The sequence below is a fragment of the Lepisosteus oculatus genome, chromosome 4 (genome assembly GCF_040954835.1).
Source record: "Lepisosteus oculatus isolate fLepOcu1 chromosome 4, fLepOcu1.hap2, whole genome shotgun sequence".
Classification (NCBI taxonomy): domain Eukaryota; kingdom Metazoa; phylum Chordata; class Actinopteri; order Semionotiformes; family Lepisosteidae; genus Lepisosteus; species Lepisosteus oculatus.
Window position 1 is genome coordinate 3,033,920 of NC_090699.1, and position 16,035 is coordinate 3,049,954.

The window sequence follows — 16,035 nt, forward strand, 5'->3', positions numbered from 1 at the left end:
AGAAATACGGTTTCTTCCCCCTTCAACTTATACCTCTCCTGCATTTTACTGTGTAATTCCCAATTCCAGTGTATTTGATGTCTGCAGACTGTAGTCTAAAAGCGTTTGAGGTTTTTGTGCTTAAAGATTTAGTGACTGACCAACAATAACCCAAGACATTCTGATTTTGGGAGGATATCAAGAACAAATGATGTTGGGTTTTCCTATCGCTCTGTTTGTTCAGACAGATCAAGTCCTGACTGTTTCTTCCTGCTGACCCATCAGCCTTGTTGATGTGTGAAGAGAAGCAGCCATTTCTCAGACAAGAGAGAGGCCTACAGGCCCCAGAGGAGCCCCTGTACCAGAGTCCCACTGCTGCCGCTCACAAGAGGCTGTGTGTCTGTGAAGCTGCAGGGGAAGAGCACTGTCATCATACCATCATTATTGTGAGACTGGCTCTTGTCATGATATTAGTTTCCCCTCCTTAAGGGTGCCCCAGCCCTTTCACGTAAGACTTCATTCTCTGCACCTGTTTCCCATTCCCTGCCCACCTTAAAAGCCAGGCGCTGACGCTCTTCCGGGCTCTGCATCTGATTTCCATATCGTGCGAGTCCGGGATCAGGAAGCGCCTGGTCCCGTTAAGGTTTTAACCTCTGTTCCCGTTCCCGTTCCCGTTCCTGTTCCCCGTCCGCCGGTTCCGACCCGGCCTTCGTGGTTTTTAATCCCTTCTTCTGATGGATCTTCTGGTTTTGGATTTACCCTTGTGTTTTCCCAAAGGACTACTCTCTCGGATTGTTCGCCTCGGCCACACCTCCCCCGTGCACCAGCGCACCTTGGACATGCCCCCCTGTCTTCAGCCCCGTATTCCTGCATGACGTTTCCCTAGTGTTTCCCCACTCCGTCGGACTGTGTCGTCCGCATAGGGTCCGGAAAGAACTGTTCGTTACACTCTGCTCCTGAATATTCCAGTTATTCACAAATCCAGGGTTTCAGACTCTGACACATTCTGACAGATGGAGAATGGCAAAGGGCTGTGGCAAGACGGACTTCCCAAGGAATTCTACACCTGCTTCAGGAACACCCCAGTGGCAGACCTGGTGGAGGTGGAACAAGAGCTCTTCCATCAGCAAAAAGCTTGGACACAGGATGAGGGAAGGTGTCATCTCCCAGCACTTCAGGAGGGGTTCAAAAGATGCTCTGCATGGACATGAAGATCGTGTCCAAGCTACTGGCCATTAGATTGAGGACCACCCTGCCCCACTTCATCAACAGCCACCAGATAGGTGGGGTGGGAGGGTGATAAGTCAGCTGGAAAGTTTCAGCTGCTGGACAGAGATACTGTACTCTGAAGTGGGTAGTAGGGTCAACATGAACAGACATCTTTGGGATTTCATCCCCCAGGAATCTGGAGTAGGACAAGGGTGTCCTCATTCACCTCTTCTCTATGTTCTCATTACAGAGCTGTAGGCAGAGGCACAGGGGGAGTCCTCAAGATCTCCCAGTACACATGACGCTGTTCCTGATTTCAGACAGGGGGTTGCAGAGTGGGCTGCAGGTTAGGGAGCAGTACTGCAGGGCCTCAGACTTGAGGCTAATAAACAGAAAGAGCAAGGGCAAGCTCTTTGGACCCTGGAGGGACAGGAACATGCTGCCAGAAGGTCTCAAGCTTTGCTTGGAGCCCCTAATGATACTGGTGGTTTCATTCCAGAGCCAGGACAACAAGAACATAAACTGGACAGAGAGGACCGTCAAGGTCAACGTGTTACTGGGCCTGTGGAAGGCTCGCACGCTGACTCTCATGGGGAAAGTGAGGGTGCTGAAGGCAGACACCCTGCTGGCTTTAGCTGACCTGGTCATGGTGTACCCTCTGTCAGCTAGACTCAGACAAGCGCTGCAAGGGATGGTGGAACAGGTACGAGTACATCACAAGGAACCAGATGTGCCAGACAGTGAGGAAGGGGGAGAGATGTGCCGAATGTCCCCTTGAAACTCCACTGCGTCTTCTTCTGCAACCTCTGTCACTAGGGGCTGGACCCCATCAGTCACAATTCTCAGTACTTTGTCAGGCTGTGGTTCTCCCTCCCAATGAAGCATCTGATCAAACACTAGTCCTAAAGCAGAAAACTGACCGGAGACCTACTAGGAGGTATGAGGCCATGAGACAGCCAGAGCTCTGCACCAACAAAAGGCACTATACAAGGAAGAGAAAGGAGGAACTAGTCACCAGGGAGAGACAGATGATCCTACAGGTCACCGGGGAGGGGCTGAAGATCCCATGGGAGACCTGGGTAAAGACTCAACCCAGAGGACTAGACAACAAGCTGAAGGCCCTCAGCTGGATGACTGTGCACCAGAGCTGGTGACCAGAGAGGTGTCATGCCCTCTGCAGCCAAAGGGCGCTCCTACTCTGTCCTGTCCCCAGTTCCTTGTGCTTTGCTGTCCTTCCAGTGTCTCTGTCTCTGGGGATATATATGTCCAGGTCTTTCATTCCCCTTCGCTCATCATTGACGTTCGGATGTCCTGAGACCCGCCCAGCACCAGGTCGCCCCAAGTCCGCTGCCTGAGGACATTGGTTTCTATACGACTCCTGAACAGCTGAACTGTTTCATCAGAGCAAAAGAGCACTGGACAGGACTGAGGGCTGAAGAAAACCCAGAAAAACCTGTTCCTTAGTGCTCCTGTTGAGAAATGGACAATCGCAGTTTCAAAGCCAGGACTGCAGCCAGTGGTAACACCCAGGAGGCTTGGAGGGGCTCTTATTGTGTGAACCAGCCTCACTGACCACTTGCAAAATAGAATGATTGATAATGGACAATCACTCTTTTCGAGACGATTTAAATTCTGTAGAAGAGTTGTTGTCAGAATTGTATTCTCTGTAAGCACTGTGCACTGCACATTGTTGTAATAAAGTGCATTTTCTTAAATAAACTACACCCACTGGAACTTCTGTGTCCATCTGTGTGTTTGACACAGTGTGTCTCTGATCCACACAGAGTGACTGTCTGCAAGCTTGATTTTCTGAATTCAGACGTGTATCAGCATGTATCAGAGTGTGAATCAGTGTGTGTGTCAGAGTGTGTATCAGTTTCTGTATCACTGTTCCTGCTGTGTGTTTGAGCTCCAGGTATATTTCAGAGGGGAACTGTTGTGAAAACAAACTCACAGTGTAAAAGCTCTGCTCTGGACCAGGGCTCTGGAGTCAGCAGACTGTAGACTTCAGTCACTGGGGAGACACACAGAGAAATGTCTCATCAGGGCTGCGGTAACAGAGTAACAGGAATAACATGTTCTACTGGACTGGGACTGTAGCCCCTATTTAAACGTTCCTGTTAAACTATATACAGCACAATATAACAACACACTTACTGTCATAAAGATTTGTGAGACTGGAGATTTTAAGACATTTCACCTAGAATTTTAATCATTGACTGATAAGCTGCTCTGATAAATACAGTCACTGAACAAAAAATTAATTGACAATATAAGAGAAAAACAGGAAATATATAAGCTGTCCAGAAAAACATCAGTGTGTTTCTCTACTAACCTGTTATGGAAATCTTTATTGATTCCTTCTTGCAGAGATCCTCCAGTCGCTCTTTCAGTCCAGAGACAGCTCTCCTCACTGCCTCAGGAGAGAAGTGTGGACTGACAGGGATGCTGGGTGAGTCTCCAGCTCCAGGGGGGACACAGACAGACTGGAAATTCTGCAGCAGAAAATTGAGAGTTTCCAATCATACACAGCACACATTCCTGGGGAGAAGCCAGGAGCAGCTCTGTGTGAGAGACACAATTCTGTACTGCAGAGTCACAGAGCAGTGATGTTACCTGGAGGAAATGGATGTGATCCTCTGTGTGTGAGAGCTGGTTCAGCTCAGAGTCTCTCCTTTTCAGCTCAGCGATTTCCTTCTCCAGTTGCTCTAGAAGTCCTTCAGCCTGACTCACTGCAGCCCTCTCTTGAGCTCTGATCAGCTCTGTGACCTCAGAGCGTGTTCTCTCAATGGAGCGGATCAGCTCACTAAAGATCCTGTCAGTGTCCTGTACTGCTGTGCCTGCAGAGCTCTGAGGGAGGAGACACACAGTGGATTATTACACAGGAAAACACTCAAACTACATTATGCTGTATGCTCTGTTTCCAAAGGGTACTGTCCAGTGTCCAGCTGTGCAAATGTGTGTCTGTGTGTCCAATCATCTGGTGAATACCCACTCTGAGTGAATCTACAGCCTGTCTCAGCTCCTGCAGCTCCTTCTCTCTCTCCTGGAGTCTCTGCTGGGTTTGTGTCTGTGTCTCCCCCAGCTGCTTCTGTGGAGAAACAGAGACACTCAGGACATTTCTGCTGTAAGAGAATCACATCACAGAGGCACCCCTTAGAGTCACCCTGGGAAATCCACACTCTGTATCCCTGATGTCTTATCCACACGAGATGTGTTTCCTGGTCCTGTCTGACATGCTCCTGTTTCATGTCTAATCAACACTGGCAGCGTGTTGAGCGCAGCAGACACCTGACACCTGGGTCTGCACATCTGTATGTGAGGTGAAATGTAAAAAGAAGACAATTGTGTTTCAAAATTGGTGGGGAACTGCGTCAGCATGCGTAGGCTGCAAAGGAACAAGCAATAGGTTTATTCCATACTGAAAAAAAGAAGAAAGAAAACACAACGTTTCGGCCGTGGAGCCTTCTCACACCTGAAGAAAAATAAACCTATTACTTGTTCTTTCATAATCTAGAGATTTCAGATTTCATTCATCTCAATATACACTAGTGTCCTGACTGCTCTCGGCATCTCAAAACAGAGGACTACAGCAGTGCTGATGAGCCTTGTTGCCACTAGTTTCTCTGAGTGGTCAGAGGAGACCCTGTGGCTGACGTGCTTGACCGCTGGATGAGGTTCTGGACCAGGCAGACCCTGTGTCCGACCACATCTCACATCCTGTCTGCTTCTGGGAAAATTCAGATCATTTCAGAGGAGAAAAGGAAACATGTTCTGTGTCAGAGTGACTCCAGCAGAGCCCAGCGTGAGTCTTGTATTTAATAAAGCAGGTGAAGGTATTATACCACAGTTCACTGGTTTATATGTCTGAGATCCACCACCTGCCTATTAGATCCCCTTCCCAGCACTTTATTTCAATCCTGTTTCTCTGCTTTCTGCCCCATAGTCCTCAATATAATAAATGAATCCTTGAGCACTGATGTGGTACCAGTGGCTTCACAACTGCTGCTGTTACCCCTGTGTGAGAAAGAGAGTCATGGCTCTGGACAGCCTGAACAACTTTCACCCTCTCTCCAACTTTCATACCCTTTCATTACCTTTTCATGAAGAAAGTTTACAGTGTGCTGTTAGACTTCAGTTAAATAATCCTCTTTGAACTCCAATATGGTTTCAGAAAACCTCACAGCACAGAAAGTGCCCTGGTCAAAGTCACAAACGATCTTCTAACGGCTTCTGATTCTCGTTCTCTTTCTGTCCTCATTCTTACTGAGCTCAGTGCTGCTTTCGACACTGTCAGCCATGACCTCTCACTTTCTTGTCTTGAGACTGTGTTTGGAGTTTCTGACACTGCTCTTCAATGGTTCCAGTCTTACCTCACTGATCACTTTCACTCTGTCTCTCTCGGCGATTGTAGCTCTGAAATTGGACTCATTAAGTCTGGTCTTCCTCAGGGGTTGACACTGGGCCCCCTACCCTTCAGAATGTATGAGTTCTGATGATACTCAAATCTGCAGTACAGTATGTCCATACTAAACTGACACTGACATGTCTCTGCTCTAATTGCTTCTCTGACATAAACACATGGATGACTCACAATTTCCTTCATTTAAACTGCGACAAGACAGAAGTCATGCTTCTTGGCACACCAATGCAGTATCCTTATCTGTGTCGCTCCACACGCTGGGGTATCTAAACCCACACTGAACAAACTTCAGTATGTCCAGAATATGACAGCCAGAATTCTGACCAGGTCTAGTGCAAGTGATCACATTACTCCTGTCCTGAGGTCCCTGCACTGGCTTCCTATCAGGTTTCCTGTTGACTTCAAAGTCCTCATGATCCCCTAAAAGTCTCTGCATGGCTTGACACCTCAGTACCTGTCAGAGTTACTATCATCCTACTCCCCACCTCACAACCTTCACTCTTCTAATTCTGGTCTCCTGTCTGTCCCCCAAGCCAGCACTCTGGGTGACAGGGATTCTCCTGCTGCAGCCCAGAGCTCTGGAATTCTATCCCTGTGGATATCATAGAGTCACCTTCCCTGAGCTCTTTCAAAACCAGACTCACAATCTTCTGTTTCAGAAGGGTTTAATTTAAATGGGTCTGTTTCTGCTTCTTTGCTTTTATGCTCTTTTCCAAAACCCCCTTCTACCTTCTACCTTTTGTGTTCTGTAAAGTGCTTTGAGAAGCCATTTTAAATCTATCATATAAAATAGAGTTTATTATTATAAATAATAATACTATTGTGCTGAAATTAAAGCAGGACTTCATTAATGAGGGTGCAGTCTGATCTAGAGGTGTTGAGTATGCTGTGCATTAATGAGGGTGCAGTCTGTTCTAGAGGTGTTGAGTATGCTGTGCATTAATGAGGGTGCAGTCTGTTCTAGAGGTGTTGAGTATGCTGTGCATTAATGAGGGTGCAGTCTGTTCTAGAGGTGTTGAGTATGCTGTGCATTAATGAGGGTGCAATCTGTTCTAGAGGTGTTGAATGTGGTGTGCATTAATGAGGGTGCAGTCTGTTCTAGAGGTGTTGAGTGTGCTGTGTGCAGTTGTACAGCTTCACTGGTGCTTCATGAGGACAGTAAAGAGAGAAACAGTGAAGGTGAGGAGGAGGAGATAATGAACAACAGATAGAAGAACAGGAGACACGTCCGAGACACAAAAAGTGTGGATCACAGCTGAGTACATGAGCAGGACTCAACAGTGGAGATCCAGCATTACAGATACAGTAAATACAGTCCAGAGATCACTTAGAGCCCCAAATATCCTAAATATCCTTTTTACATCTTGTACTAGACACTTTATGAACAGACACAAAGTCCTCACCTGCTTCTCAGTCCTTCCTGCTGCAGCTGAGACAGTTTCATGGCCTCTGTGTTCATCCATTACACAAAGATAACAAACACACTTCTGGTCAGTACGGCAATAGACCTCCAACGGTTTGTCATGAGTGGAGCAGATCTTCTCCTGCAGTTGTCCTGTGGCCTCAACCAGCTTGTGTTTCTTCAATGGAGCAGCTTCATAGTGAGGCTGGAGGTGAGTCTGACAGTAAGAGGCCAGACACACCAGACAGGATTTCACAGCTCCCCTCTGTCTCCCAGTGCAGACATCACACAGCACATCTCCAGGGCCAGCAGGACTGTGAGCAGGAGGAGGACCACTGAGCCCTGTCTCCTTCAGTTTCTCCACCACTTCAGCCAGGATGGTGTTTCTGTGAGGATCAGGTCTTGGGGTGAAGGTCTGTCTGCACTGGGGGCAGCTGTAGATCCCAGTCTGATCTTCCTGATCCCAGCAGTTCTTAATACAGCCCTTACAGTAACTGTGTCCACAGAGCAGAGTCACTGGATCCTTCAGCAAATCCAGACACACTGAGCAGCTGAACTGGTCCTGAGAAAATGGAAAAGTGCCTTCTGCCATTTTTCTGACAAGTAAAAACTGCACAGAGAGGAGCAGTAGAGACGGAGCTGCAGTGAGGCTGTTTCTAGTAAAACGAAACTGATCTCTGAGTTTCACTTCCTGGATCTGCACAGAGCTGCAAGGGTGTGATTATTAGGGGGTGTGGTTGTTAGGGGTGTGATTAGAGTTGTCAGGGTGTGTGGTTTAGAGCTGCAGTTATGAAACAGCTTTGGTGGTTGTTGTTTGGGGAAGGTGTGGGGTTGTAAGAGATGTGACTTACTGTGTCATTTTGGACTCAGCCTGACAGAGAGAAGTTTTTTTAATAAACGTCGATGTCAGTAGCTGCTCAGGTGAAGTCAATCCAGTTGTTTGTGTTCCCAATACTCAAAACAATAAAATACTAACTCGCTCACACAGCATGAGAAGATCAGAGCATGATGGTGACAGACAAGAGGAGGCCAGCTGGCCCATCCAGCTGTTTAATCGTTGGGAGTTATTTGGCTCCAGGATCTCCTCCAGCTGTGTTTTGACAGAGGGGTGTCACAGCTCCACATGGTGCAGAGGATTTCACTGTCCGGGTGTGAGCTCTTACTGCGAGCAGTCCAGCCTGCTGTGTCTCTCTCTCCAGGCCAGTGAGACCAGCCTGCTGTCTGGCTCTGCCCTGCAGCGTGTGGGCCAGCAGGGTACGTCCAGGGCTTCGTGCTTCACCTGCGCAGTGACCCCCCTGTGAGCCACACAGACCTGCGGAGCGCTGCAGAGAGTCACGAGCCCATCTCTCCCCCGAGAGACGCTGGAGGAGCAGATGGACAGGGCAGTGTCATGTGGGTGTGATTGTGATCTCCAACCACCCAGAGCAACAGCGAGCCCCTGATCTCTGTGTGCAGCAGCTCTCCTTCCGTCCACAGGGACTGACAACACCCCGCGTGTCTGATAATTACTAGAAACTCATTAGTCTGACCATCTCATCTCATGTTACTCTAAGGGGTTGTGGAACCTGTTTCACACTCCCACCACTGTTTGTGTAAAGCAGTACTCCTGTGCTGTGATGGAAACCCACTTTCTTGTCAACACCTCTGAGAAGTTAATCAGTCTGGATACAGTAAGTCCCTCCTGAATCTCCTGCAGCTGAGATTCACTGGTGTTCAGTGTGACGTTTTCAGAGGTCGTCTGGTCACAACCAACTGGAATCTCAGGGCTGTACTCCTGAGAAAAGCCATGATTTTGTCCTCAAGTCTTTTACAACAAAGGCATCCTAAAACACAAGCAAGTTCCCTCTTTTAGGAAGAGAACCACAAGCAAATGGAATCCTTAATACAAACGCCTGTCACGCTCGTAAGCCCCTCCTCTTAAAAAGGCTCCAGCCCTTCCTAGTTTAGTGTTGATCTCCTGCACCTGCCTCCGGTTCCTGCCCCCCCTGCTGTACAAGCCAGGCGTTCCTGCCAGTCTGGGCTCAGCTGTGGAAGATGGACACCCGGAAGTCCAGGAGCGACTCAGCGGCACAGGCTTCATCACGGTGTCCTGATCTTCTGGGTCCGGGATGAGGGAGCATCTGGCCCCGTGACCCCCTTTTATTCCCCCGACCCTCCGCCAGATCCCGCTCCGGCTTGTAACTCTGTTCGTCTGTCAGGATGGATCACCCGGACTTGGACTATTGCTACACCCATGGATTCACCTCGGACTCCCTTGGACAGTTTGCCTCCTCGGACACACCTCCCCCGAACACCAGCGCACCGTGGACACGCCCCTGTTTCCCTCCAGCCCCCTGCCTGCCTCTTTCCCCCTGTTTTCCTCACTCCTCCCCGGATTGTGCCGTCTGCCCAGGGTCCGGAAAGAGACGCGCTCGGCCGGCCGGTTTCCCTGCTGTAGCTCTTCTGCGTCAAGGGGCCCTGCGTGTCGTCAGCGGCGTGGCCCTGCAGTTTGTAAGAGGGTCTCGGAGCCGGGGGTCCGCTCTTGGACGGTGACGGTTTCATCCGTGAGGGTCTGCTCATACTCCTTCTCCAACACTCCCTTGATTCTGGACACCCGCACCTGGTCACCCACATTGGAGTGAAAACTTGGGACGGTTTAATAATCATAATTCCTCACACTTACATAGCGCTTTTCTGGACACTCCACTCAAAGCGCTTCACAGGCAATGGGGATCCCCTCCACCCCCACCAGTGTGCAGCCCCACCTGGATGATGCGACGGCAGCCATAGTGCGCCAGAACGCTCCCCACACACCAGCTCTCAGTGGGGAGGAGAGCAGAGTGATGAGGCCAGTTCAGAGATCACCCTAGACTGTTCTCCAGCCCTTAAGGGAGTCGTCTGGTGGGACGGAGGCCGGAGATCGCTCACTAGCCGTGTGGGAGAACTGGGGTTAGAAGAGCAACAGGAAGAGGCAGCCCAGGAAGTCGGAACCCCCTCCCCTTAGGCCCAGGAGCAACTGGAGGTCCCTGAAACTCCTGGAGAAAGGGAAGAAAAAAGCCTTCCCGAAGCAGTGGCGGAGAGTATCCTCGAGGAAGACGAGGATTACTTTGAAGCCGCCCTGGAGCCGGGACTGATGGTAGGGCTGGACCTGTCCAGCATGTTTACTTTTCAGTCCCCAGCGAGACCTGGAGGGAGCCCAGCATATTCCCCCCAGGACCCGAACGAGAGGAGTTACATCTAGGCTAAACAGTGCCCAGATGTAGACTCCCAAGTTTTCCACTGTAAGTACAAAGAGAGGAGGTTTAACTTTCACTTGTTCAATCATGACTGTGAAACTTACCTTTCTAACAACTAACGTGAGAGGGCTGAGAGACCCGGTGAAAAGACGGGGAGTCTTTCATGATCTGGCCTCAAAGTCATTTCTCAGTTTGTTTCTTACAGGAGGTCCACCTGAAGGATGAAGGCGACAAGCTGACATTCACAAGGGAATGGACGATGGGAGAATCATGCTGGAGCGTAGGAGGGGTCCACTCTTCCGGAGTGGGAATCCTCCTCGGAAACCCAGAGATGACGCTGGTTTCCTCTTTCTCGGTGGTGCAGGGCCGGATCCTGGTCGCAGACATCGACTGGAGGGGGCAGAAGTTGAGAGCGATTAACGTCTATGCTCCGACGGAACCCTCTATCCGGAAGGAAGTGTTTGCTGACCTGGCCAGCTGCTGCACCACTAACAGGCAGGTGGAAGATCAACGTCGACCGGGAGAAGGGGAGCGACGCTAGCTCGGCAGAGCTGGAGTCGCTACTCAAGCAGTTCTCCCTTGTAGACGGCTTCAGACGGTGCCGCCCTAACGACGCCGGAACGACCTGGAAAAACTCCCGGGGAGTGTGCAGCCGCCTGGACTACATCTTCCTGCACACGACCTGCTCCCTGGAGTCGGCGACGGTGTCCCCGGCGTGGTATTCCCACCACGAGCGCTTGACGGTGGTGGCTAACACCAGCCTGCCGGCATTCGGTCGTGGGTACTGGAAGCTGAACCGGGAGATACTGGAGGAAGACGACTTCAGGGCACTGTTCCGGAAAGACTACGCGAGCTGGGGCGATCTGAGAGACGGCTACAGCTCCGTGGTGGAATGGTGGGAGTCGGTGAAGGACAGGACCCGAACCCTGGCTCAGACGTACTGCAGACGGAAGGCGGCCGGGGAGAGGAAGGAAGCTGCACGACTCCAGAGGCAACTCGAGGAGGAGTACAGCTCGGCTAACGGGGGAGGAGCCTTCAATTCAGCCCGGGCACGGGACCTGAAGGAGAGGCTCCGCAAACTGCACACGGAGAAAGCCAAGGCTTTCCTGGTCAAGGCACAGAGGGAGCATTATGAAAATAATGAAACCTGTTCCTCTTATTTCTTCAATCAGGTCCGAGGAGCCCAGAAAAAGAGGGTGATCCACAGCCTGAGAGGGGGAGATGGGGAGGAAGTGCTGGACGAGAGCGACAAGGTAGAAGCGGCCACCGCTTTCTACACGGAGCTCTTTTCAGAAAAGCAGACGGAGGTGGAGGCAGGCGATGCTTTTCTGGAGGGGCTGACGGCACGAGTACCGGAGGAGGTGAGGGAGGACTTGGAGGGTCCGATCACGGCCGAGGAGCTGAAGGCGGCGCTCTTGTCCATGGAGAATGGCAAGGTGCCGGGGCCGGACGGACTCCCCAAGGAATTCTACACCTGCTTCTGGGACACCCTGGCGGCAGATCTGGTGGAAGTGGCGCAGGAGATCTTCCGCTGGGGGAAACTCGGAGACACCATGAGGGAGGGCGTCATCTCCCTGCTCTTCAAGGGAGGAGACGCCGCCGACCTCAAAAACTGGAGGCCGATCACGATGCTCTGCGTGGACGTAAAGATCCTGTCCAAGCTCCTGACTGGCAGACTGAGAACCGCCCTCCCCCACATCATCCACAGCGACCAGACGTGTGGGGTGGAGGGGCGATCCGTCAGCTGGAACCTCCAGGACCGAGGACCGGAACGTGCCCATGATGGTGGTCAGCCTGGACCAGGAGAAAGCCTTCGACAGAGTGAACCACAGCTATCTGTTCAGGGTGCTGGAACGCTTCGGTTTCGGAGAGAGTTTCAGCCGCTGGATTCAGATTCTGTACTCTGACGTGGGCAGCAGAGTGAACGTGAACGGAAACCTGGGGGATTTCATTCCCCAGGAATCCGGAGTACGACAGGGCTGCCCCCTTTCACCCCTTCTCTATGTTCTCTTCACAGAGCCCCTAGCAGAGGCGGTGAGACGGGACCCCGTCATCGACGGCCTGGAGATACCGGGAGGCGCGGGGGAAACCCTGAAGATCTCCCAGTACGCCGACGACACGACGCTGTTCCTGAGGTCGGACAAGGGGTTGAGGAGGGCCCTGCAGGTCATGGAGCAATACTCCAGAGCCTCGGGGTCGAAGCTCAACCGCCGAAAGAGCAAACTGAAGTTCTTCGGGCCCTGGAAGCACAGGACGACGGCGCCGGAGAGTCTCGAGATCTGCACGGAGCCCCTCAAAATACTGGGGGTTTCCTTCCAGAGCCAGAACAACGAGACAAACAACTGGACCGAAAGGATCGCCAGGGTGAACGTGAAGCTGGGTCTGTGGAAAACGCTGTCGCTGTCCTACACGGGGAAAGTGATGGTGTTGAAAGCAGACGTCCTGCCGGCTTTGGTGTACCTGGCGGTGGTGTACCCGCTGCCGGCCAGACTCAGACGAGCGCTGCAAGGGATGATCTTCGGCTTCGTCTGGGGCGGCAGGTACGAGTGCATCACAAGGAACCGGATGTGTCAGCCGGTCGAGGAAGGGGGTTGAGATGTCCCACATTTCCCCCTGAAACTCGACTGCATCGTCTTCTGCAACCTCTGTCGGGCGCTGCGGGAGCCCAATGGCCACAAGTACCAGTACTTTGTCAGGCTGTGGCTCTCCATCCCGATGAGGCACTTGGTCCAGTGGTTAAACACTGGGCCCAAGGCAGAGAGGCGACCGGAGTTCTACACCCACGCTGTCAAGTGGAGCAGGAGGTACGAGTCCACGAGACAGCCAGAGCTCTGCACCAACCACAGAGCTCTGTACAAAGAGGTGAGGGGGCATCTGGTCGCCGACGAAAGGCTGCGAGTTCCCAGACAAGTCTGGGAAAGAACGCAGCCGAAAGAACTGGACAACGAACTGAAGGACCTCAACTGGATGGCCGTACACAAGAGACTGGCTACCAGAGAGGTCCTCTACAGACACTCGATCTCCAGGAACCCGCATTGCCCCCGGGACACGTGTTTCGTCGAGGAGACTCAGGAGCACGTGTTCTGGAGCTGCCCCTTCGCCAAGGCGGTGTGGGGCAGAATGGACAACACCATGCAACTCCTGGGGATGGGTGCGGTGCTCAGTTACCAGTACGTTCTGCTGGGGCTGGCACCTACCGGAGTAGACAAGGGGACGCAGTTCCTGATGTGGCTGCTGCTGTCCCTCACAAAAAAAGGCCTGTGGGACGCAAGGAACAATCTCATCCGGCACAACATCAAGTGGGGAGCGAGGGAGCTGGAGGAGAGGATCCTGGTGGACCTCAGGAGGAGGATGAAGCGCGACGTAGCCAAATGGAGTTTCCCCACGGCGAGGGAGCGCTGGAAAGGACTATGGACCCTGTACAGGGATTAATGGTTTAACAGCAAGTGGAAGGGTTTGGAGAGACACTCATAATAGCGCAAATCCGCCCACACTTGCAATGATTGATAACGGACAATCACCGCCGTTCCGTCGTTGTTTTTATTACGTGGAGTATCAATATGTGTGAGATGTTTCTTTCTGAGATGTTTTTTTTTTCGGAATAAAGTATATTTTATAACAAAAAAAAACGAGACCAGTTAGGACCCCAGTGGAGCGGGAGGTGTTTCTGTGGGGCGGCGCCTCCACGTTCTTGTGTTGATAGTTCCGCTGAACCTCTCTACCGCCCCAGCCCCCACGTCGCTGGCCGGCACGAGATGTCCGGTCTTCTCGCGTTTGAGAGCACCTTGGGAGGTCCTGCTTAAGAAATTCCTCTCCCCTCGGAGAGGCTCAGCTCCTCCAGAGGCTCAGCCCCGGCGGATTTAGACGACGTGACTATCCATGTGGAGATGTCCCGGAGACCGCCGTAGAACTCGGAGAAGTCTCTCTCCCCTGTCCACCACGTCGGCCTGCCCCTGCCCGTCCATATCGGGCACCGGCGTCCTGGTTCACTGCGGAGCTCGGTTTAGCCAGCCGATGGGACAGCCAGTCTGACCCAGGCTCACACCCCGGGATGACAAGACCCCCTAGGGGTATAATACAGCGCGCTAAAACCCGCGGCGGACACGATGGCCTACCCTCTGACGCGAATACGCACTTGTGTGCACATATTTCAGACACGAGGGGGCCGCGGAGGCGGAAATTTGGACCCAGAGACGGGAAGGCGGGGGCGGGACATCGCAACTCAGAACGACAGACCATTGGCTCAGAAGGGGGCGGGACATCCAACACATAACGGGCGCCCGTTGGTTGAAAAAGGGGGGTGTGGCACCTGTCAAAAAGTTTGATGGAAGGTGTTGCTTCTCCCTACTACAGTGTGTGATCTCCTGTCCCAGCCTAAGGAACAGACAGTGAGCCTGTCTCTCAACAATAATAATACAGTGTGTGATCTCCTGTCCCAGCCTGAGGAACAGACAGTGAGCCCGTCTCTCAATAATAATAATACAGTGTGTGATCTCCTGTCCCAGCCTGAGGAACAGACAGTGAGCCCGTCTCTCAATAATAATATTACAGTGTGTGATCTCCTGTCCCAGCCTGAGGAACAGACAGTGAGCCCGTCTCTCAATAATAATAATACAGTGTGTGATCTCCTGTCCCAGCCTGAGGAACAGACAGTGAGCCCGTCTCACAATAATAATAATACAGTGTGTGATCTCCTGTCCCAGCCTGAGGAACAGACAGTGAGCCCGTCTCTCAATAATAATAATACAGTGTGTGATCTCCTGTCCCAGCCTGAGGAACAGACAGTGAGCCCGTCTCTCAATAATAATAATACAGTGTGTGATCTCCTGTCCCAGCCTGAGGAACAGACAGTGAGCCTGTCTCTCAATAATAATAATAGTGTGTGATCTCCTGTCCCAGCCTGAGGAACAGACAGTGAGCCTGTCTCTCAATAATAATAATACAGTGTGTGATCTCCTGTCCCAGCCTGAGGAACAGACAGTGAGCCTGTCTCTCAATAATAATAATACAGTGTGTGACCTCCTGTCCCAGCCTGAGGAACAGACAGTAAGCCTGTCTCTCAATAATAATAATACAGTGTGTGATCTCCTGTCCCAGCCTGAGGAACAGACAGTGAGCCCGTCTCTCAATAATAATAATACAGTGTGTGATCTCCTGTCCCAGCCTGAGGAACAGACAGTGAGCCCGTCTCTCAATAATAATAATACAGTGTGTGATCTCCTGTCCCAGCCTGAGGAACAGACAGTGAGCCCGTCTCTCAATAATAATAATACAGTGTGTGATCTCCTGTCCCAGCCTGAGGAACAGACAGTGAGCCTGTCTCTCAGTAATGCTCTATATGCTGTATGTAAATGTACTATGATGTGTTCATTGTATATGCTTTGGCAACACTGCAAATCAGCAGTAATACCAGTAAAGCTGCTTACAGTGTGGAGAGAGAGGAAAGAGGAGAGAGGGAGGAGAGAGGGAGTGTGGAAAGAGAGAAAGAGGAGAGAGGGAGTGTGGAAAGAGAGAAAGAGGAGAGAGGGAGTGTGGAAAGAGCAGAGATATCACAGGACACTACAGGGCACTGGATATCACAGGACACTACAGGGCACTGGATATCACAGGACACTACAGGACACTGGATATCACAGGACACTACAGGGCACTGGATATCACAGGACACTACAGGGCACTGGATATCACAGGACACTACAGGGCACTGGATATCACAGGACACTACAGGGCACTGGATACCACAGGACACTACAGGGCACTGGATATCACAGGACACTACAGGGCACTGGATATCACAGGACACTACA

The 16,035-nt window shown here is 51.5% G+C and overlaps 1 protein-coding gene across 1 annotated transcript in view; it reads right to left on the reverse strand.

The window, feature by feature from the left end:
- The window catches only part of LOC138238042 (E3 ubiquitin-protein ligase TRIM39-like), a 160,000-nt gene extending 149,875 nt beyond the window's left edge, over positions 1-10,125 (reverse strand). The window contains exons 1-5 of the mRNA XM_069187846.1: positions 7,015-10,125; positions 4,184-4,279; positions 3,805-4,038; positions 3,524-3,683; positions 3,143-3,202 (exon numbers count right to left, since the gene is read on the reverse strand). Coding sequence (XP_069043947.1) covers positions 3,143-3,202; positions 3,524-3,683; positions 3,805-4,038; positions 4,184-4,279; positions 7,015-7,605 — 1,141 coding nt within the window. The 5' untranslated portion in view covers positions 7,606-10,125. The remainder of the gene's footprint in view (positions 1-3,142; positions 3,203-3,523; positions 3,684-3,804; positions 4,039-4,183; positions 4,280-7,014) is intronic.
- Positions 10,126-16,035: the final 5,910 nt, after the last annotated feature.